Source organism: Podarcis vaucheri (genome assembly GCF_965113315.1).
Source record: "Podarcis vaucheri genome assembly, chromosome: 3".
NCBI classification, from domain to species: domain Eukaryota; kingdom Metazoa; phylum Chordata; class Lepidosauria; order Squamata; family Lacertidae; genus Podarcis; species Podarcis vaucheri.
This window is the reverse complement of record NC_138761.1, coordinates 111,621,854-111,646,048: the sequence shown is the minus strand read 5'-3', so window position 1 is coordinate 111,646,048 and position 24,195 is coordinate 111,621,854. Positions and strand designations below refer to the sequence as shown.

At 45.3% G+C, this 24,195-nt stretch overlaps 1 protein-coding gene and 1 long non-coding RNA gene across 3 annotated transcripts in view; one reads left to right on the top strand and one right to left on the bottom strand.

Annotated features, from left to right (window-relative positions):
* The first annotated feature begins 41 nt into the window (after positions 1-41).
* The window catches only part of LOC309528281 (uncharacterized protein), a 36,087-nt gene continuing 11,933 nt past the window's right edge, over positions 42-24,195 (top strand). The window contains exons 1-3 of one of the 2 annotated variants that reach the window (XR_014217593.1): positions 42-625; positions 13,889-13,946; positions 15,706-16,230. Coding sequence is in view for 1 of the 2 variants with exons in the window: in XM_082215708.1 (XP_082071834.1) it covers positions 11,425-11,433; positions 13,889-13,946; positions 15,706-15,817 (179 nt within the window). In the remaining variant the exon portion in view is untranslated. Of the gene's footprint in view, positions 626-11,198; positions 11,434-13,888; positions 13,947-15,705; positions 16,231-24,195 lie in introns of those variants that run through there. The other variant, XM_082215708.1, reaches the window with a different exon arrangement.
* LOC309528303 lies at positions 20,101-21,467 on the bottom strand. The gene is made up of 2 exons (XR_014217634.1): positions 21,377-21,467; positions 20,101-20,528 (listed from the first exon to the last, which is right to left on the bottom strand). It is a non-coding gene; the product is annotated as an uncharacterized lncRNA (long non-coding RNA).

The window sequence follows — 24,195 nt, the reverse complement described above, 5'->3', positions numbered from 1 at the left end:
CACCCTCAGCAATCCAAGTACAATAGAGTTTCTTTATTAGTCAGAAAGAGTTCATTTAACAAAGAGCAGCACAGAATTGATTAGACTCCACCATGGCTTTCCCTGATTCACTGAAGCTTTCCAGTCTAGGGCTGGATCTGTAACCTTGCATCCACCAATTCTGGTCCAAATGATTTGGGATGGGCTGGAACATTATTGACTTCATATATATCTTGAGCGGGTAATATAGGTTATAATTAAAAACATGTCCTACTTTATATACTCAAGTCAACCAGCCACATTCCTCTTATAGAATTTAAGTATCTCCATTCTGTATTCCAAGATATCAGTTCTCAACTGTCATGAGTGGTCACCTAAGGAACATAGGAAGCTACCATATAATGAGTCAGACCTTAGATCAGTCTTGCCTACAATGATCAGTCTTGCCTATCTAGATCAGTTTTGCCTACAATGACTGCCGGTGGCTCTCCAGGGTTTTAGACAGTCCTTCTTCTCCCAGCCCTACCTAGAGATGCAGGAGATTGGACCTAGGAATTTCTGCATGCAAGACAGATGCTCCATCACTGGGGCCTATGAACATACATCCAACCCTGCCATTGTATGTAATCTTTCCAGGAGTACAGAGGTGAACAGCTAGGCATGATCCTTAAGATGATGGAGGAGTGCTTATGATCCATACCGTGCAGCTGGTTGTTTAAGCATTTTCTGTGATCCAGATAAATGTACAATGGATGTGGACCGGAACTTTATTGCATCAAATGGTTGGGGCCAAATAATTTGCACATAATAGCTACCAACCCTACTACAACATACAATGTTGCCAGATGCTGCATAGCAGCATCCAATATTCGTCGGATGCCACAAACTAGATTTACTAAACACTCATATCAGAGTGCTCTGTAAATTGATAGCTATAGTCTTTTCTATACAGTGGTACCTTGGAAGCCAAACGCCTTGGCTCCCGAACACATCAGCTCCTGAACGATGGAAACCCAGAAGTGAGTGTTCTGGTTTTTGAATGATTTTCAGAAGCAGAACATTCAGCGTGGATGCTCCTGCAACCAATCGGAAGCTGCACTTTGGTTTTTGAACGGTTCCCGGCGTTGAACAGACTACCAGAACACATTCTGTTCGAGAAACAAAGTATGACTGTACTCACCTTTTATTCTCTCCCACATCCGTTTAATGCTCCTAACCCTTCTTTTAGCTTCTTTTGGATTCTTATAGTCTTTTATATACACCTTCTGTTTTAATAATTTTTAGCTTTCCAAAACGTTTTACAGTGTTTAAATGATCCCTCCCTTACTTAAGCTGGTCTCTGACCTTAATAAAGATGTGATTGATTGCACATAATGGCTCATACACCTTGCTTGGGGCGGTTCTCTTCTCTACGAGATGTTTGGCAACTTTATCTCAAGCTTTCCTTGGGTCATTTACGGATTTCCACAAGCTGCTGGCCTAGCTTTAAGAGCCCTCTATTTACGGTGATGCCTTTGTGTATATTCCTTTCCTTTCCAGGAAGGAGGCACTACGGATGCAGCTCAGCAAGGGCGGGGGGTGAGATTGTTCAGTGAGAAGAGGATATTGGTTGGAAATTAATGGTGACACCTGCTGAGGAGAAAGACATGTAACAGGAAGATGTTTACTTTCCAGCTCGTTAGTCAAAGTGGGACTACGTTAGGATCAAGGAGATGGATGTGTCAAGATAACGGGCTTCAGTCCAAATTTCACACCAAAGCCATGCTTTTTGATGCTTGTGAAGTTTGGCATAAACTCCGGAAAGGTTCCTTAGGCATTCAGCTTTAAGAAATAGTCAAATAACATTGTGACATTCTCTTGCGATGCAGCCATCATTCATAGGCTAGGTTCAGATGTAAAGGAAAACCATAGCTGGCATTTAATTCATGAATTAAAGCCCTGCATAAGGACTTCTGATTGTGCAATGGGTATTTTCCCCCTCACTTCCCCCCCCTGCAACTGCTGAAATGCACCTTTCTGTGGCAGAAAGTGGATCTAACACTGGATCTCTCTCTCTCTCTCTCTCTCTCTCTCTCTCTCTCTCTCTCTCATCCCAGAAAGGGAGTTGTAATACATCCTATAGGATTGCAGCCTTGATCCCATGAAATAAAGGAAAAAGGGGGGGGGGTCCCATTCATCTGCTAAACCATCTGAACACAAGCAAAACAAATAAAAAAACAAGAGATGACATATTCCAGGTACATCTTCAGAGGAGACTTATACTGAAAAAGGCTGATTAGAAATAAGTATATCATGGAGTAGAGAGAAATACAAAAGACCTTGCCTGGAGGAAAGTATAATTCCTCCTGCTCCCCTCGCAAGACCCAAATCCTGTCATCTACAACCATTTGCATCTCTGTGTGGCTGGGAGATCAAGTGGCGACTATGACTCATGCTAGTCGATTGTATCCCCTCCTTTGACTTCACTGTTGCTATTTCCTGATAATAATGAAAATAATAAAGAAGGATTTTGGAGAGGGGGAATAAAGTGCAATGAGGACTTTTTGAATGTTATGTCTTTGGATGTCCTATTGACTGACACAACATCTGGCCCTAAATATATTTACTGGTGCCAGTACCAGTAGTTGGGGTGGGTGAACTTGGTGGGTTTTGAGGTTTTCGACATGTCTCAAACTGCTAATTAAATATGTAAAGTTAGTTTGAATTCACAGACTTTCCCACCACCCCTATAATTTAAAGCTATAATTTCTCCTACCCACAGATGATTCACTTTTAAAAAGAAAAACATGGTTTCCTTGTACGTTTGGATTAGGAAAGCACCCAGAAAAAGGCAGATTGACAATATATGTCGTGTCTAAATTTTGCTGTCTTCCACACACACACACACAACACATCCTCAACACAGATTTTTTCCTTATTCTTTTCTACCTTTCACATTCTTATTTCATACATCTATTCTTTCACTGAGTTCTGCCTCTTTTCCTTTAATAGTCTCTCCTGAATGTTTCCATTTATTTATTCATTTGATCGATCGATCGTTTTCTACTCCACATTTCAGTTCAAGGGGGATTACATAAAAATAGCAAAATGCAATTAAGCGGGGGATGGGGGGAAACCTTTTAAAACCAGCGGTAGAAAACATCAAATTAAAAGCACCAACCGAAACCCAGGACAAAGGACACAAAATGCAGGTTAATAATACTGGCAATTAACACCCCCGAAAAAAAGGTTTTATAAAAATTAAATGCTTTTTAAGAAGAAGAAGAAGAAGAAGAAGAAGAAGAAGAAGAAGAAGAGGAGGAGGAGGAGGAGTTTGGATTTGATATCCCGCCTTTCACTCCCTTTAAGAAGTCTCAAAGCGGCTAACATTCTCCTTTCCCTTCCTCCCCCACAACAAACACTCTGTGAGGTGAGTGGGGCTGAGAGACTTCAAGGAAGTGTGACTGGCCCAAGGTCACCCAGCAGCTGCATGTGGAGGAGCGGAGACACGAACCCGGTTTACCAGATTAGGAGACTACCGCTCTTAACCGCTACACCACACTGGCTTAACTAGCCTGATACTATAGAGAGACGAGTCACCTTGATGACCCTCCATGAGCAAGGATCCCACAGCGAAGGTTCCATCTCTTAAAATCCCCTCTTGTCAGCCTCAGAAACCTAGGGTTCTTGAAGCACGTTCTTGCCTCTTAAAGGTAAAGGTAAAGGGACCCCTGACCATTAGGTCCAGTCGTGGCTGACTCTGAGGTTGCGGCACTCATCTCGCTTTATTGGCAGAGGGAGCCGGCGTACAGCTTCCAGGTCATGTGGCCAGCATGACTAAGCCGCTTCTGGCGAACCAGACCAGTGCACGGAAACGCCGTTTACCTTCCCGCCGGAGCGGTACCTATTTATCTACTTGCACTTTGATGTGCTTTCAAACTGCTAGGTTGGCAGGAGCAGGGACAGAGAAACGGGAGCTCACCCCGTCATGGGGATTCGAACCGCCGACCTTCTGATCAGCAAGTCCTAGGCTCTGTGGTTTAACCCACAGCGCCACCTGCGTCCCTTCTTGCCTCTTAACCTACTGTAATTGTTTAAATGCTTGAACCCCGCCTGGCTATGTCCACTGCCTCAAACAAACCAATTACTGTGGATGGTCTCCTAAGCGGTCATTTGACAATAGGGTTGCAACCTAAGACAAAGGCTCTGCAGAGCTTGTGCATGAGAAACAGCAATTTGACGTTTGAATAAAGAGAGAAAGAAGCAAAACTTTCTAACTAGAGTTAGCTGGAAGAAGCGCCTGGGTGCAGCCTCAGGAGTGGAGAATGCACGAGATAGGCTCTTGTGTTCTTAACATTTTCAGTGGCTCTGCAGGAGTGCCTGTTTGCCTCCACTTTGCCCTGCTTGCATATTCTTGTCTGGTTCTGTTGCTGGATCCTGATTCTCTATGCATCTCCATTTTAAAAAATGTTTTGTTGTTTTATTTATCTTTTGAATTACACACAAACAAACAAACAAACACACAATCAGATGTTATATGCTGCAATAAAGCTCCCTTTCGGTGGGAAAGCCAGCCTATGAAATCTAAATAAAATAAAATAAAATAATAGTATTTGTGAATTAAGAAAATATTTTAAGAACACCCTCAGGTTCCAGTGCTCTTTGATCCAAAGGAAATGTCTGGACTTGGTGCTGTTGCCCCTGAAACATCCCACTTCCTGCTTGGAAGTGGGGATTGTGTAAGAGTATTATTGGGAAAGATCCCAATTGTACGAGTTTATAATCAGCCCACGTCCTTTTCGATGTCTTTAGTATCATTTTTCATTCAGACTCTTGTTTCCTTTAGGAGCAGAACTAATGCACCAATAAATGTGCTTAAAACTAAGCCAAATAAGCACACAGATACAAATGGCAGCTTTCTGCTTTTTCATTCCGCAGCCTTGTCTCCAGCTGCTCTCCATCGCCTGACAATCCCAATTTGATCAGATAGCAGTGCACTGTTTAGTAGAATCCCAAACCTGTTGTGAGCAAGAAACAGATTTTCTCAGTGTTTCAAGTTACTGACTTTTTGGGTGGCAGAGACTGAAATGGTGGAAGGGGGAAGGGGCGTGTCAGTGTTTAGGAACATCTTGTAAATGTGTGTGTGGTTTTCCTGGTTGAAGAGGACACAGCCCCTCATTTAAAAAATGCCTCCAACTGATAATAAAGAGAGGCTGGTGACAGTTCTTCTGACACAGACTAGAGTATGAAATTAAGGGACATGTAGAAGCTTGCTTCAAATGAGAGGTGAGTTTTTAAAGCCCTGATATGGCTGAAATGAAATTCTGAGTTGGAGATGAATTCTTGCTTTCCCCCACTGTCCATTGCTAAAAACCCTCCTGATCAGCCTACACACTTCCAAAACACATTCTCCCACCCCCTTCACTTACCTCTCAAACAGTGATTGGATTGACAGTGATGGCGGTAGGGCAAAAGATCATTTTCATTTTGTTAGTTTATACCTAACTAGCCCATCTTTTCTCCCAGGAACTCAAGGTGTTATCGATGGTTCTCCCCCCCCACTCCCTTTATTCTCACAACAACATTGTGAGGTAGGTTAGAGAGACAGCAACTGGCCCACAGTCACACACTGAGGTTCATGGTTCACTGAACCCTGGTCTCCCATGTTTTGTTCCAGTACACCACAACATGTCATATCTGTTGCGCCACCATTCGATAATTCTGAAGGGTCCTCTCCCACAGATCTTTCCATCTGCACAGCAAATCAGGAAACTACACGCAAACAGCAAACTACAAGCCCCATGACAAGATGCCTAATGGTCATCAGGGAGGGGAAGCAGAAGAGATTCTACAAAGTGCCTGAGGTGGAACCTACTGAGATCAAGTGAGACAGGAGAGGGCAAGACGGTGCCCTGTATCAGAGCAGACAAGCTTATGCATTTGCCCGAAGTAGCACAATCCACCCCAACAAGGCAAGAGCTGATGCTAGAAGGAAGTCACGGCACAACACGGCCAGCTCTAACATTTTACAGACTGAGGCAGCTGCCCCAGATGACAAGTGCCCAGGGGGTTCTGGGAACATGGATTGTCAGTGAGGTGTTGGAGGACAAAGCCATACATGAAATGTAACCTGTCCTGAATCCCTGAAGGTTGTCTGCTGCCTTCCAGTGTGGTGGTGGATACCGTCCTGTTTGTCACCGGTGCTGAAGTAAAATTCAACTGCCAGTCCATTCAGGATCTGGAATGGAAGGGGGCATCAAGCAAAACTGTGTTGGTGAATGGCCTGGGATTCGGACTCGGAGGCTGAACCTGAGGAATCCCAGCCTGCACAGGAGTCCCCGCCTCCAGAACCAGCTGAGCCGGGGCTGGGGCATGAGCCTGAAGGGTCCTCACCTGTGCTGGATCCTCAGGTGCAGGCATCAGCTGAGTCTGCTCTGGCTCCTGAAGTGATGGAGAACTCATTGCCTGCAGGTGCTCCACTCTCAGCCCCGTCAGGGGAAGCTGAGGTTGCCTCTGGGTCTGGTAACCCTCCAGCCTCTCCTGAGCTGCAGAGGCTCAGGGCAGAGAGGCAGAGGGAACTAAGTTCCCACAGGAGGAGTGCTTGCCTCCAGGCCAGGAGAGGCGAGTCACCTGTGGACCGGGGCCGCCCTATGCCTGGGGGCAGATAAAAGCCAGCCAGCCCCAGTCCCAGGTTGCGGGAGCAACATTGTTGGTAGCCTGTTCCTGCCTGCACCCTGTCCTGCTCTTCTGCCAGAGTTCCTGACCTCACCCAACTCCCTGCCTTGGACCCAGCTTCAGCTCTGACAGACATTCTCCACACCGCACCCTTGACCTCGGACTGGACTCGGACCTCGCCGCACGGTTTACCCTCGGGGACCAGCACAGTCTGTCTCAGGCTGGCCCCGAGACTCAGAGAACGTATGAGGTCCTGAAGGGCCATGTCTCTCAACAGTGCCAGAAAATTGCTCCCTGGCATTGCAAGGGGGAGTGTGGGAAAGGGGCCTGTTTCAGTTCTGTCCTGGAAGAAATACAGTTGCTAGATGAATTTAGTGTGGTAGCAGTTTACAAGACACATGTCATGCTCTTCTTTCTTAGTCTCTCTTGACGTTTTTAATGGTGCATCCTAGAGCAAAGCCTCTCCAAGCCGGTGGATGGCAGGGTTCAGAGGCTTCATCGCGCTTGTGTTTAATGCATTAGCTGGCAAAGCTTCAGCGCAGGGGTGGCTGGAAGGGGATACATTTGGTAAATGTCTCCTCTCCCCTGCTACCTATCTGATTTCTCTTGAACCAAATTTGCTAAGCTCCAGTCAATTTTCTAATCTCTGCTTGCTGACAGACTGCAGGCCAAGAGAAAGACAAGTTTAAAACCCTGAAAATGAAGTGCATTTTATTTATTATGCTGTCTAAGATGTTTTCAATGAAGCAGACAGAGATAGTGCCTTGCCAAATTAGTGTCATGACTTTCCAAAGGTTTTGGCTAGTTAGGAGACTTCCAGTAAAAATACACGATGGCGCTCAGACCTCTTGTGGGCGATCCACACCTCTCTTGGAGCCTCCTCTTATTATCTTGTGGTTTCTGGTGGAAGGAAAGGGGGGGAGAGCACAACCCCCTATGAATGGCTTTGGACCTCTAGTAACTGTTCTGCAAATTATATTAATAACAAATGGAGAACGAGTTTAATATGCCAAAACACTTGGTTCCTGCCCATCCCCCAGCCCCGTGCCTCTGGTCTTCCATAGCCGTGACAGCGAGAATATAAACAAACATTAGCAAGAAAGCCTGGTTTGATTAACGAGAACCAGGAATGGGAAGATAGACAAGAGCTGAAGAAGGAGAACAGGATTTCGGCAGGCATTAGAAAGGATGACCTTGCAGCTGATTCTTTGAAGACCCCAAATGCCAGCAAATGCTCTTCCGGGCTCAAGAAATGCCTGCCCACTTTGACCTTGTCACTTGGCATGTAGATCACACTCACTTCTCAAACCTTTAAAAGCTGGTTTTGGTTTGCTAAGGCTTCGTAGTCCATAGGCAGCTGCTCCACTAGTTCTTTTCCAACTCCACCCGACTAATTTCCACGTGGTTCAAGTGGTTGCCTCCAGCTTGTTCCTGAACAGCAGGAAAGGGCCATAACTCAGTGACAGGCCATATGCCCAACAACAGGGGTAGTCGGTGCAGTGACTTCAAGATGTTGTTGGGTTCCAGCTCTCATCAGCCCCAGCCAACATGACCAATGGGCAGGCATGATGGGACCATCTGAAGGGCACCATCATGACTACATGACTATTCTACATGAATATGGTGCTGTTCAGCCCTGAAGCTATCTTCAGATCAAGGACCAGAGATATCAGGGATTGCTATCTGCTCTTTTAGTTTTTGTTGTCTTGCAGTATTAATCTTCATTGTCTTGCAGTATTATTGTACAGTGGTACCTCTGGTTAAGAACTTAATTTGTTCTGGAGGTCCTTTCTTAACCTGAAACTGTTCTTAACCTGAGGTACCACTTTAGCTAATGGGGCCTCCCACTGCTGCTGCACCGCCAGAACATGATTTCTGTTCTCATCCTGAAGCAAAGTTCTTAACCTGAGGTACTATTTCTGGGTTAGCGGAGTCTGTAACCTGAAGCGTCTGTAACCCTAGGTACCACTGTATTGCAGTATTGATCTTTAACACTGTTATATTGTTGCATCTTTATTTGTCTTGTAAAGGTGGTCTTGGAAGATTTTTTTAAAGGGCTGGGTACAAATAACTTGGCACAAGTTTACCCCGCTGTGTGATCGCTGGGGAGAGGGTGGGAGGAATATGGTGACATGTGCCTCTCTGCCAGGTTTTACCAGTAGAGGTGCCAGCTGCAACCAGGTAGGGAGAAAGCAACCGCTGGCAGCAGCAATCAGAAATACCCAAATGGGGCATTTCAGGGGCACTTGTGCAAATGTCTCATAGGTGTCCTGAGTTGAGGTTTGCAATCCTGGAGCTAGGATAGTGAAAAATAAGAAAGGACTTACTGGGTTGCAGTGGTGAATCTGACACTCCCCTTCTCTTTAGATTGCTCAGCCCATGGTCTACAAGGTAGGGTTATCCACACATTGGCTCTATCAAATACAGTCAACTGAACAGGTAAACGATAGGAAGGTGACCTTAGGCTTCATCTGATTCAAATGCATGAGTTTAGCTAGTCCAATATAATCCTATTCAACATCCTTTCTCTAGTTGAGGTAGTCCCTGGTTCAATGCTTATTATGGTTGTACATATTGAAATATAAAGAGAAGTATGTGCATACTGTACAGAGCCATTTGTCAGACCTTCCTTTCATTCATCCAATATGTATTGTCATCTGAAAATCAGACTTCACAAGTTAACCTGTGGTTTCAAAAATGTAAAGATGAAAGCAGTGTTGGGTGGTGTTTTTTAATTTATTAATTTTTTTAAGGAGAAGAAAACACTACATAAAGTCTGCGTCTGTGTTGCTGGATCGCTATGAAATAGACTTTTTTTTTTACCACCAGGAAAGTCTCTGAAATCTATTAATATTTCTGGCACCACCTTCAACAAAAAATGCCACTGGTTTCAGTTAACAGTAGGCATTTTAAATCTTATAGCAAGAATGTCAGAAAATGGCATACAGACATTATTTTCCTCTGAGAGATCCTTGAGAAAGTTGGGGGGGGGGGAGGCAGAGACGCTAGCCTAGTTGTGCACTACAGAACAATAATACAGCATTTTGACTTTTACAAGCAATCATACTTAACACAACTATTATAATTTACATCTCCAGATGTCACCGTCCTTTCCAGAAACTCATTGAGGGCCTCCAGCCTTGAGTGATGCCTGAAAAGAACAGGAAGATGCACAGAAAACATTTGGTCCTCCATGCCAAAATATAGTTATAGAAAGAATGACTCTTTAGGGATTCTTGGAGGCAAAGGCATAAATTAATGTTTCAGTGTGCAGGCAAGATTGGATGCATGATCTCATTGCAAGTTTTATCCTCCTGTGCCAGGGCTGGGGAACTTGTGGTCTTCTAGATATCATTGCACTGCAACTCCCATCATCCCTGACCTTTGGCTGTCCTAAATAGGGATGGTGGGAGTTGCAGTTCAACATCTTCCCCAACCCCATCCTAAATAACCAGGAAACCATGACGTCTGTCAGTGGAGATCAAATTTCAGAGATGCAACTTTTAAAAAATCCCAGGGCCAAAATATTAAGAGTACAAATTTGCATGGGTTATTTGTACCCATGGATTGGGTGACCATGCTAATCATCCTTGGCCATTGGCCTTGCTGGCTGGGGCTGATGGGAATCCAACATCTGGAGGGTCACAGGTTCCCTCATCTCTTCCATATATATATATATGTGTGTGTGTGTGTGTGTGTGTTCCTGGGTAACCTATGAACAGTGGATCATGTGGTTCTTTCTCAGACTGTAGCAATCAATGAGCAGACATGTTGAGGGATGCCTCCACTTACTTGTAAAGGTTACCAGCTCAGACATGGACCACAAGCAACAGCTGCTAGAAAGCCCCAACCCTTACCTGTCCTTTCAGCATTGCTGCTGGCCACACCTGATCATCTTCAGTTTTGAGGCAGCCTATGAGGTTGGGCTATTGAGTATACATCTGGATCCCTTCGCTACTGCTACTATGGATGTTTGTTTTGTTTCAAAAGTATACAGGCTATATAGGTAAAAGTAAAAGACCCCTGGACAGTTATGTCCAGGCAGAGGTGACTATGGGGTTGTGGCACTCATCTCGCTTTCAGGCCAAGGGAGCCAGCGTTTGTCTGCAGACAGATTTCCAGGTCATGTTGCCAGCATGACTAAACCACTTCTGTTGCAGCAAAACACCGTGACGGAAACCAGAGTGCATGGAAACACTGTTTACCTTCTCACCACAGCGGTACCTATTTATCTACTTTCACTAGCATGCTTTCGAACTGCTAGGTTGGCAGGAGCTGGGACAGAGCAACAGGAGCTCACTCTGTTCCAGGGATCTGAACCACCAACCTTCTGATTGGCAAGTCCAAGAGGCTCAGTGGTTAGACCACAGTGCCACCCACTATATACAAAGTACAGGAAAGACATATGGCCTCTGCCCACTTACACACTATGTGAATACTCTCTCAGGACTTCCTTCTTAGCTAATTTACTATTATTCACATTATTGGAATTATTGGAATTATTTCCTGGTCCAGGGCAAATAAATGAGCATTTGCTAAAGTCTTTCATGGCAGGCTAGAAGCTGAGCGAGAGGCTGTTGGAGGCTGTCAAGTTTATTCTCATGTGGATTAAGCAATTCCACATTCCAGGGGTTGAAGGCAGGTGATGTGTGAGGCTTCATCTAAGAGGTGAGCCATTAGGACAGCTCCAATCTCTTTCTTCTTCTTTTTCTCAATGGGGGGGTGTCTCTTTTCTTTCTCTCCTCCACTTGACGCAGCTATCAGGGATGAACTTTGACTGAGGTAGTGATAATGTGTCAGGTACTTACAGCCGAACGGGCTGGTGGGGAAAACTCTTTTCTTGTCAAGAGTTACTTTTCTTTTCCCTGTGTAGGATTAAAGAATATATGCCAGGCCACAATTCAAGTCAAGAAAGCTTCCCAGTGTCCCTTGAGAATCCTCTTGTGGTAGCCAAAGACAGAGCAAAGCTCACATGGCCTCTTAATATTCGGCAGATGAAAATAAGAACACGTGTGTTGCGTTAAGGGACTAAACAGCTCAGAGTGTGGTAGTAAGCAAGGCTGAGAAGCAAGCTGGTTGTTTCCCAGGGGGCCTGGCATTATGCCTTCCCCACAGAGTACTTTTGAACTGGTAATCTCAATATAAAAGTCCTCAATAGATACAGCACTTAAATAATATGTATGCCACATCCACGTAGCACTTAAGGGCACAGAACAGCCAACATAGGGTCCTCAAGAGGTTGCTGAACTCCAGCTCCTATCAACTGGCATGGCTAGTGACCACAGGTGATGGGAATTGTAGTTACGTCAGTTGTCCCAGCTTGAGGATTAACTGTGCACATTTTTAATGTGTGGGACATTCATGACTGAGTAGAATGTTGCATCAGATCATCTTTTAACTTAAAAGTAATGATCGGGGTAGGGACATGGGTGGCGCTGTGGGTAAAACCATAGAGCCTAGGACTTGCTGATCAGAAGGTCAGCGGTTCAAATCCCCGTGATGGGGTGAGCTCCTGTTGCTTGGTCCCTGCTCCTGCCAACCTAGCAGTTCGAAAGCACGTCAAAGTGCAAGTAGATAAATAGGTACCACTCCGGCGGGAAGGTAAACAGCATTTATGTGAGTTACTCTGGTTCGCCAGAAGCGGCTTAGTCATGCTGGCCACATGACCCGGAAGTTGTACGTCGGCTCCCTTGGACAATAAAGCGAGATGAGCGCCGCAACCCCAGAGTCGGTCACGACTGGACCTAATGGTCAGGGGTCCCTTTACCTTTACCTAATGGTCGGGGTGAATGAATGCCACAAAATAAACCTCAAATCATTTTTCACAACTGTTTGCAGATATTACACCACCACCTTTACCTCCTGATGGCTATTTTTTTTCTTTGTTACTTTTCTCCTCAAGTTGACGCAAGGCATTTTGCAGCCTGAAGTGGAGCCCAGTTTATGCCTGACCCCTATCCCCATCCCAGGCCAGCCTTTTTGAAAGTATTGTGATACGATTCAGAAACCACTTCCAGAATCCACCTCTTCCTTCCACCTTCACAGTGCTGCCTCGAGAAATAAAGACCTGTGGTCTAGATTTATAGCATCAAAACTTAGCCAATTCTGATTTGCAATATAATGTCTCCCTATGAGAGCATTGCTTCCAATCCTCACTCTGAACTGGCTTTATGATATCACCAAAGAAGACAAATCCGATTGGCTACATGGCATAGTCATGAAGCCAAATCAGAGTGAGGGCAGGAAGCACTGACCCTGCTTGCATTTGGCTCATAAAAACACCCAATAATCAATTGTATTTGATGTCTCAAAGCCAAATCAGAGGGATAACATGCCTTCCTGCCCTCTCTCTGGCACAGAGGAAGGCGAAATGAAGCAAAATAGCATTATGAAACTCAAGTCACCCCAGCCACGACTGCAAATAAGTGATGAAAAAGAGATAAGATGAGCAACATAGGGTTTCATTTGAAGGTCGCCACAGAAGACTGAGAGAACACCTAAGTCATGAAGTGCAACAAGAACTTTATTGTCTCTCTTAAACAAGAACAGAACAGATAGGGGACATGCCCTTCTCTATCCACACACAACTAAATCCAGTTCCACCTGGTGTCTAAACTCTATAATGGCACTACCCACAAAAAAGTTAAATGTTTGTTACAGAATACTTGACTCACCTCTAGTTCTCGCTCAATATGTCATCATGGCAAAAAAAACCACAGTTATCTCCTTTGAAGAAACATGTAGAAAAATCTGGCAGAGTTTCTCAGGAATGTTTTTGGAACAGAAGCAGCAGCACATGGTGGCAATTATTAGATGATTAACAACCTTAAAGAATAGTATGCATAGATAAAGGAAGGGCATTTTTTTTAATTAATAGAAGAGAGGTCTTGATGCGATGTTCCAAGTGGAGCAAAAGGACTTATGTTCACCACCCATCAGCCTACAGACTCCCCAGCTTTCTGAGAACAGTATCCTTTTCCATGTGCTCTGCACAAAGTATTTTCCGCATGTCAGAGAATCTGGAATGACTCCCAAACATGTGGGAAGATAATGTCTGATATGAACAGATTTATTTATTTTATTTTTTTAAAAAAACATCTTGTTAACAAGCACTTGCTGGCTTTGTTGGAATCATCTTTAGGAGACTCCCTTTAGTTAATGTGATTTTTTTTAAAAAAGTATTTTATTTGGCCTTGGAATGCTCATATTATATGGTGGTGTTTTTTGTTACTCCCCCCCCCCCAATCCTCTCCAGACAAATTTCATTGTATTGTTGCTCCAGGAAATTCTGACTCATGGAATGCTCTTAAGAGGTAAGCTTCCTTTTTCAGAACATTTGAAAAACTGCCTGGTAGAATCTATAGATAACTGAAACTCTGTTGATGAAGGTGAGGATTCCCTAGGGTAGTTAACAGGGGAAACAGTTAGATGTAGCTAATGACCGCTCCCCACATTAAATGGGGGCGCCCTTTGCGTGGTCGCACGCAGCCCCCTGGACCCTTTTGTTGTTTAGTCGTTTAGTCGTGTCCGACTCTTCGTGACCCCATGGACCAGAGCACGCCAGGCATTCCTGTCTTCCACTGCCTCCTGCAGTTTGGTCAAACTCATTCTGGTAGCTTCGAGAACACTGTCCCACCATCTTGTCCTCTGTCGTCCCCTTCTCCTTGTGCCCTCCATCTTCCCCAACATCAGGGTTTTTCCAGTGAGTCTTCTCTTCTCATGAGGTGGCCAAAGTATTGGAGCCTCAGCTTCAGGATCTGTCCTTCCAGTGAGCACTCAGGGCTGATTCCCTTAAGAATGGAGAGGTTTGATCTTCTTGCTGTCCATGGGACTCTCAAGAGTCTCCTCCAGCACCATAATTCAAAAGCATCAATTCTTCGGTGATCAGCCTTCTTTATGGTCCAGCTCTCACTTCCGTACATCACTACTGGGAAAACCATAGCTTTTACTATACGGACCATTGTTGGCAAGGTGATGTCTCTACTTTTTAAGATGCTGTCTAGGTTTGTCATTGCTTTTCTCCCAAGAAGCAGGCATCTTTTAATTTTGTGGCTGCTGTCACCATCTGCAGTGATCATGGAGCCCAAGAAAGTAAAATCTCTCCCTGCCTCCATTTCTTCCCCTTCTATTTGCCAGGAGGTGATGGGACCAGTGGCCATAATCTTCGTTTTTTTGATGTTGAGCTTCAGACCATATTTTGCACTCTCCTCTTTCACCCTCTTTAATTCCTCCTACTTTCTGCATCAGGGTTGTGTCATCTGCATATCTGAGGTTGTTGATGTGGCACCATTAGCACATTAGCACAGGCTTGGCTTCGCCTTCCCCAGGTGGGATACCTGGAGGTCTCCGCCTACCTCAGCCAGTTGCCCAATCCCGCCTGGGGAGGCGTTGCCAAGGTGATCAGGCCAAGTAGGGGGAGGGACCACCTGCCCACACAATAGGGGGAGGATTTTACCTGGGAATCGTCACATATGAAGTGCCAACTCCATCAAAATGCTAATGCTTCTTCTTAAAGTTAATGTAGAGGAAACGCTTGCCAAGCACTTAACCATAGATTGGTAATCAAAAACAGGGGCATGGATTTGTGCCTGCTCAAATTTCCATGGTCTTTCTTAACTATGGTTTGCTGTAACCGTGTTTACTTGAGTCTAATGCGCCATCAAATCTAATGCACACCTCAATTTTCAGAACCTTGAAATAATAAAAAAGTATTTGCTGGTGAATGTAAATGTGCCACCGAATCCGATGTGCAACTTAATTTCTGTAATGTAATTTGCCCAAAAAATGTGAGCAGAAAGAAACATATTAGGCTTTAAAATGAATCTTGAGAGGTTTAGTTTAACTGCTTAATCTCTGTTCTGATGTGTTTTATATTGTAATTGCTTTAAATTGTCACAGTTGCATCTGTGTTACGCTTTTGTTGCTTTTATGAGCTGTTCATTATGTACTGCTCTGTGATTATATATTAGTTTATGTACCCCCACCCTGGGAGAAGAAGGTAAGGTGAGAAATACTGGAAATATTTTTTTAAAAAAATGATTTTATGGTTCATAGTCCTTGATTTTTATGTAGGTCACCTGGAGAACTTTGCTTATAGGGCAGCACAGAATACCACAAGGAAACAAACAAACAATAAATCACTGAGTCATCTGTTCTCTATTGCTCAAAAGAACTGGGATGAAAGGTAGATCCAATTTCCCTGCGAGTCACAGTATGCCCGCGGAACAAGAATCAGATGTTAATGTTTTCACTTCGAAAACTTGTGCCTGCATTTGCAACATAACAACTGCACCCTTTTTATGTCAGGTTGTCAGCTCTCTTTGCATGTTTCCCTTCGACCTGTATGAAAATGTCATCAGAGCTAAAGTGAGCTGTTTTTCACGCCCGCTACCCCATAAACAAGAGAAAGCAGGACAGTCATTAAATTTTATGAATGGAATCCATCTTTTCAGTCCACCAGAAGCAGCGTTCATAGTGGTGCATTTTGAAGCTTTTAAGGGCTACAACACCACAAGGACTAGACTAGAGTTTGTCCTTGGTTATCATTACAGCTTTCTTTTGAACTCCAAGGGGCTGATGTTCAGCAGAAAATACCTTGCTTATATAGGGAAATATGCACAGACATAACAACATGTCCTGGCACAATCTTAGGTGCTTTTGGAGATGCTTGCTCAAACCGACCTTCTGTCCAATACTGTCTGATTCACTTTTGGTTGGGAAAGAATCTGTAGCTGGATGCTCAGACTCTTCTGTAAGACAGTCTAAGAGTAGAGATGAGCATCCGTGGTCATGGACAGGATTTGGGGTTTGCCCAGGGTTGTTAACCTTCTTATCACAAGATGAAGGTATGACAGTAATGAAGGTTTGGCAATGGATTGGATGTAGGTGAAGCCATGTGACTTAAGTTCCATTGACTTCAGTGGATCTAAGTCTGGAGCCCACCTTCTGTTCAGAGGAGTGGGATGCTTAGAAGATGCATAGCATACCCTCCAACATTTGTCAGATGAAAATAGGGACATCTTATTCCGTGCTATTTTTCTAGAAAAAGAGGTGCCGGAACTCACCATGAATGCCTCCTTTGTCCTCTTATAATGGCAGTGGCACACAACTGAGAGGTGCTGGAACTGAGTTCCTGTGAGTTCTGGCTGGGAAAATGCCCTGTTTCTATCTTACATCAGCGTCACCCCTCCCCAGACCCTCGATATACACACACTGCCAATGGCAGTGCACAATTCAAAGTGTTGGTGCTGACCTTTAAAGCCTTAAACGGCCTCGGCCCAGTATACCTGAAGGAGCGTCTCCACGCACATCGTTCAGCCCGGACACTGAGGTCCAGCGCTGAGAGCCTTCTGGCGGTTCCCTCATTGCAAGAAACAAAGCTACAGGGAACCAGGCAGAGGAATACAGGAAAGGGATGTGGCTGACTGAACTGCCTCAATGGTTGTTACCAAGTGCAGTATGCAACAATACCGTCCCGGCAAATGTCTTGGTTATATGTGGGAGACTTAGATGATACATGGTAAAACTTCCACCAGCCTGCCTTGGGCATCAGAGGAGGCACCTCTACCAGATGTTTCAAGGCGCCACCTCCATGTCAGCAACGTAGCCTCTATGGTTGGTGGCCATGACTGTCGAAGGGCCTCCGTGTAACTGTGCAAACTAGGTCCCCTTAGGCCACTTCTGCCACCACCATCACTGTAGTCTGATGTGTTGATCCGTACCAGTTGGAGGAGCTGAGGAGCACAGTGGAAACAGCTGGTGCCTCACTCCTCTCCCCACGGGTCCCGCTGCACCACTGTGGGGGGCTGTGCTGCCCCCTCTTCCCCCACTGGCCCATCCCCTTTCCCTGCTTGCAGAATTTAGGACTCCACATGATATTATGAGAAGCCATGATGGCTTAAGGGTTTTCATGGCTGTCCTGGCATCTGGAGTGCCGAGGAAAGAGCACACCTTACTAGTTACTTGGAACAGCTTTCAATTTGTTCAGACAGTATACTTTAAGTTTACTTGCCATGCCAGTTAATCTAGTCCTGGGTGAATTACAACAGCGGGGAGATGCCTTTTTCAGACCGAGGGCCGCATTGCCTTCTGGATAACTTTCCAGGGGCCACCTGCCAGTGGTGGGCAAGGCCCGAGACAAAAGAGGTTGGAGCAACAAATGTAGATGCCAACTTTGTGCAGCAGGCTAGTTTTGTCACACACTCACACAGGCCTTTTTAGATCAACAGTATCAAAGCAATGATTCTTCAACACCAACTTCATTGGACTGGTCATGTTGTTCCGATGCCTGATTATCGTCTTCCAAAGCAAGTACTCTATTCCCAACTTAAGAATGGAAAGCAAAACACCAGTGGACAACAAAAGAGGTTTAAAGACTCTCTCAAAGCAAATCTAAAAAAAATGTTTAAACACTGACAACTGGGAAACACTGGCCTGCGAGTGCTCCAGTTGGAGAAAAGTCTTTACCAAAGACGCCATTGACCTTGAAGAAACACAAACTCAGGGCAAAAAGGAAAAATGAGCTAAGAAGAAGACACATTTGGCAAATATTCACCATGATCAACTCCTGACTGGAAACCTTTATCTCTACTGTCTACAGGCGGGATGGCGTGCATTTGTCCGATGTTGGGAACGATATATGGTTGGGGGATATCATAGCAGGTATTAGGGGATGGTTACAGGCCTGAAGGTATTGGCGGCGAGCTTTGCTCGAGTGGCGGTTAGGCATTGGCTGGGGTCTATTGTTATGCAAATGGAGGTGGGGGAAGGTCACGCCATCACCTTCCCCCGAGAAAAGGGTAGTCCGGTAGAGGACTCCGGGGGCGTTTGTCTTGTCCGAGACCTAGTAAGGTGAGGGCCGCCGGCACGCCCACGAGCGGTGACACCCGTGGGGGTCCTAGCTGGCGTACTTCAGCAGGACACTCACGGTTTGTGTTCAACCCTTCCCAGTTCCCATGCCGGGTAGTGATAGGGTCCAATGCCTAAGGCCAATACCTTCAATTCTGTAATCAATAAAGTTGTGGCCATTTACGCCCATTAACCTTAACCAACGTGTAATGTGTCTTCATTTCATTGGGGGAGGGAACTTGCCACGCAAAGCCATTTCCGAGCCTCGGGAGGAGAGGGTGTTGCGGGCTGGCCCCTCCCACAAGCGCGGGGCTGGAGTTAGCCCCGCGAGAGCCAGGGAATCCCCGGGGGCGTGCCGCCCCGCCTTCCCCAGTCCGCCAATCGGCGGACCCGGGAGGCGTGGCCTGGGCTATTTAAGGCCAGGCACGCCCCGGGATCTCCCCTTTCGTTCCGTCGCTCCTAGCCAGCAGAGAAGTTTTCCCAGCCCACCCACCCTTAGGTTAGGCAGTCTTGACCTTGCTATGGACTTCGGTTGGTCGCCGCAAGGGGCCTGGTAGGAATTTTTCCAAGTTGGCAACTTTTCTGCCTTTTGGTTTTTTCGCCTACCTCGTAACAAATCGTCACAACTTTCGCGGTTTTGGCGGTTAGGCATTGACTGGGGTCTATTGTTATGCAAATGGAGGTGGGGGAAGGTCACGCCATCACCTTCCCCCGAGAAAAGGGTAGTCCGGTAGAGGACTCCGGGGGCGTTTGTCTTGTCCGAGACCTAGTAAGGTGAGGGCCACCGGCACGCCCACGAGCGGTGACACCCGTGGGGGTCCTAGCTGGCGTACTTCAGCAGGACACTCACGGTTTGTGTTCAACCCTTCCCGGTTCCCATGCCGGGTAGTGATAGGGTCCAATGCCTAAGGCCAATACCTTCAATTCTGTAATCAATAAAGTTGTGGCCATTTACGCCCATTAACCTTAACCAACGTGTAATGTGTCTTCATTTCATTGGGGGAGGGAACTTGCCACGCAAGACACATTTGGCAAATATTCACCATGATCAACTCCTGACTGGAAACCTTTATCTCTACTGTGGAAGGATGTGTGAATCCAGAATTGGCCTCCACAGTCATTTACAGACACACTGCTAGGACTGCGTTCATGGAAGACAATCTTACTAGGCCACGAAAAAGAAATCTCTATCCAGGCATACAAGCAAGCGGCATTATCAACATTCAAGGATGCATTCAAGGCAGGTAAAAACACTCAAGGAAGGTGGTGTCATGAGATAGGCTGTAGGGGTTGAGGAAAGTACCCAGGGCCAGATAGAGAGGCCTGGAAGACAACATTTGATCCTGGTTCTAAGGTTTCCCATAATTGACCTAGAATACCAATGAAGCCACAGTGGTTGCTCCTGGATGCTGTTACTGGAAAATTGCATTTTTTCATATATATATATATATAGAGAGAGAGAGAGAGAGAAGACTAGGCTTTATTAGTTATTTGAACAATGCAGCCTATCGTGAAGGCACCTGCTTAGAGCAAAGAAATAGTTTTGTAGCTCTAAAATCCCCCCCCCCAACACACATTGTTGCCAAAAAGGTAAGGATTAACAATGAATGACGAGAACAATTTTATATTAAAAAAGTAAATACAAACAGCAATTTATTTGGCAGAAAGAGCCACTTCCCATTTCTGGAGCACGTTAAACTGAAGATTATTGACCTCCGCAGCTGCTCTGGGCGCCAATGTAATATTTTATATGGCCCCATCAAACCTTTTTTTTTTAATAGGTAAAAATGTTGATTGCTCACAGCTAAATACCAGGAGCTTGTGAACATGCCAACTGGAAAGCATTAGCTTTCCTCAACGGTCCCAACTGCACAGCCAGCATATGGTTTTCTTCACCAGTCAACGGACCCTGTGGCAAAGGACAAGAGCAGTCAGCAGGGTTTCTGTCAGCATCTGCTGAAACAAGATGGCGGGGAACTAGGTTCTCCCTAGAGGTGTGGTCCTTCAGATTTCCAGAGCAGTTGTTTCAGCTCAGTTGCTTAGGAACACTAGAAGACAACAATAACAAAGAGTATTGTGGCATCTTCAAGACAAAGGTTGAGATCCAACATTATGCCAGGATATGTTAGGCTCCACCCAATTGGCTCCGGGGAGACCCAACTAGACAGAGCAGATCTTGGTGTGTGCGTGCGTGTGCAGGGTGCTGCAGTGGGGAGCAGAGGAAGAGGAAGTCCTGTCTGTAGGAGTAGGAAGGTCTGTTACACAAAAAGGATACCCCAATTGTATTTCACACTAACACACGTAGAATGGCATACACTTTCATGGACTAGACCAGGGTTTCCCAAACTTGGTTCTCCAGCTGTTTTCATAGCTGTCAACTTACAGATTTGAAAATAAGGGACCAGCAGCCTTGAAAATAAGGGATCAGCAGCCAAAATAAGGGACCTGCAGCCTCACCTGTTCCAGGCACTCCAGTCTTCCTGTCCTCCTGCAGTCTGGTCAAACTCATGCTGGTAGCTTCGAGAACACTGTCCAACCAACTTTGTAACCAGAGGTTCAACTTAATAGAATCTGAATCACATGCACCACAAGGCCTATGCAGCCTCAACTTAAGATGGCTCCCTGGCCTGGCTTTGCACTGCAAAGTTTGCAGCAGCACATGCAACAAAATGGCATCCAGCATTCAACCCCCCCCCTCAGCTTGCATTAACTAGCCACACACACACAGCCTCCCCCCCTCACCACAAGATCGCCAGTCACCCACCATTTTAGTCAACCTGCTTCTTTCTTTCCCCCATAAGTCAATCGAAGGAGCCTCCAAAACAAATTCAAAAGCCGCCCCCCCACGATATCTCCTTTCCTTTTCCCCCACCATGTGCCCCCACTCCAGACAGACCTTTTCGCCGGCAAGGGTGAGTGGGCTGTCGATGACATATCCATCCGATTCCGATCCAAGCACTCAGCACAGGTATGTTCAACTTCTGAGCCAAAGGCAGAAATCCCAGCCACCAGCCAAACGAAGCCTCAAGGAAAACCACCGTCACCTCTCCGCTGGGAAGCGCTGAGCAAAGGCGAGTCCCCAGGCAACACAGCCGATTTGATCAGCACAAGGCATGCAAGTTCCCAGTCGTTCTTAGACTTCTTACTGGGTGAGCAACACAGCCAAGCAACACAGTTGGAGCCTCCCTCCTCCCTGGCCGGCAGGGAGAGAGGGAGAGGAGCTGCTTCCTTTGAAATTTAAGGGACATCATTTAAGGGACATTTAAGGGACATCCATCAATAAGGGACAGCAGCGGGACATGGCGCTGGAATAAGGGACTGTCCCTCCAAATAAGGGACGCTTGAAAGCTATGGCTGTTTTTGGACAACGATTCCCATCATCCCTGACCACTGGTCCTGCTAGCTGGAGATGATGGGAGTTGTAGTCCAACAACAGCTGGAGACCCAGGTTTGGGAAACCCTGGAGTAGACTCTGATCAAGGAGTTGCCAATGGGCGCATCTGCAGACAATGAACATGTTCTGGTACAATACATATGCTATGGAACTGTCTCCCTGCTGAGATTTGGCAGGCATCCTCCTTTTGACTTTCAGGTGGCCCTTGGAATTTTTGTGTGTGCTGGCAGCCCTTTGTAGCTGTGCAATTTTTGATTAAACAGTCACCTTGATGGTTATCACGAGTTTAAAATTTAATTAATTTATTTAAATGATATTTTATATTTTATGATACGACAGCATAGACAGGCTTCTATTAAAAAATAAATTGATGTATTGATGTCAGATGATTGACAGATGGGAAGCCCAATCCACCTGTCAAAGATGGCTCATAGGATGGTGAGGGAGGTATGCACTGTATCTTCCCAGAGAATCCAGTTCCCCACCTCTGAGTTAGCAATTGCACTGGGAGAGCAGTTTTTCTTGTTACACAGGAAAAGGACTGAAGAAACACGTTTGTTTCATTCAATTGGCTCTAATTCTTAATGCTAAAAGGCAACGCTTTGTTTGAAGATCCAAGCATTCCAACATTATCATTTGCATTAAGCCATATTGCTGAGAGTTGAAGCTGCAAATGGAATCACATGCCCTTCGGGTTCTTTGCCACAATTGCTGTGCTGTGATTTAATCTCTTTGGTTGAATTTAGGGTGAATTTAATTCTGGTTATTATTGTTGTCACTTGGAGTACCGTTGCATGCTTAATAGCTTTTGCAGTGTCCTGAGTAATGGATACCACTGGTAGACAACAAAGAAATTTGCATGCCTTGTGGTCAGAATGTTGGAATACTCCAAACCTTGAAATAATATTCATCTGAATATCAGCTGAAACCATACGCTTTAACTCTTGTAACTTGTAAAGGTTTAAGTTGTGTATTCTAAGGAAGGGTGGAAAAAAATTTACAGTTCACGTTTTAATGTGAACCTATTCAGTTCACACTTCCCAAACCAACATGCAAGTTGAAACGCAGCTCTTCTTTGAAATTCACGCTGACCTGAATTTTACGGCATCATTCTTTACAAAGAAAGTGAACAGAAATGTGGAGGATAAACGTGTATATTTGTGAAAATGCTGTACAAAACTGCATTCCATTAGGGGGAAATTGCTCGGGGGGGTGTTTATTCTCTGCAAAATTTCATTATAATAGGACAAACTGGGCTTTAAAAATATATATTTATATTAATTTTTAAGAATAGGAAAAATGGGGCTTTGCGTAGGATGTTGGGTGTTTTGGAGTGGTGGTGAAGGTTTCAGTGAAGGTCTGTGAGAGGAAAAGTTTGAAGCATGAAGGGTATGTCACAAATTGTCCTTCAGCTGTTTTGGCCTCTGAGTACTTTATACATACCAGCTCCCATTAGAAAATCATCTCCTTTCCTCATATTCCCATCTCTCTCTCTCTTTCTCTCTCTCTCTCTCTCTCTCTCTCTCATGTTGTGGAAGAGCCTGGGAAAATGTAATGACTTATGACCGGGTTCACCTCAAGAGCCTGCTGTGTTGAAGGAAGCATATTCAGCAATCGCGGCAGGGGACGCCTTTATAAATATCTGGAAGAAAGCAGAGTAGGTCCGCTTATTGATTAAATCTGCCGATACCAAGGACAGTGGGGGGTAAAGGGTGGGAAGGAGTGTGACTCAGAGAGATTAATCTTCAAATTAAATACATGACCTTGTGGTATTCGTTGCCCTTTCGAGAATAGGCCATTGTGTATCCTTAGCAGTTTATTTGCCTACGAAAGCTGGGTTCAGAGGCAGCATCTGGTTTTCAGAGGTTTCCCATTGTTTTTATTCAGTTCTCCAGCTGGGATGGTTAAGGCACTTCAAAGTCAGGCTTGGATTAGAATTCAGAACTTTTTCAGCTAGCCAAGGTTTTGATGGTCACACTGCACAACTTCCTTGATGCCGTTTCGCCGGATCTTCCTTATGGAATATTTTGGTTTTTGGCAACAGATTTTGACTTTAGAGCAGCTATACAGCAAAATGACCACACACATGTTGAAAGAATCTTGTCATGTCCATCTGATCTTGATACAAGAGCATATTTAGAGGGGAAAGAGTAGACTAATTTTCACACTATGAGCCCTGGAGAACTTTCAGGAACTTTGATTCCAGCAACTCAGCAGAAAACCAACAACTTCTTTATCTGCCTTGAGTTCAAGAGTCCTAAGAGTCAGGTTCAAGGGACGACAGATGGCAGAGCTTGAAACTGCAGGGCTTGAAATTCTTG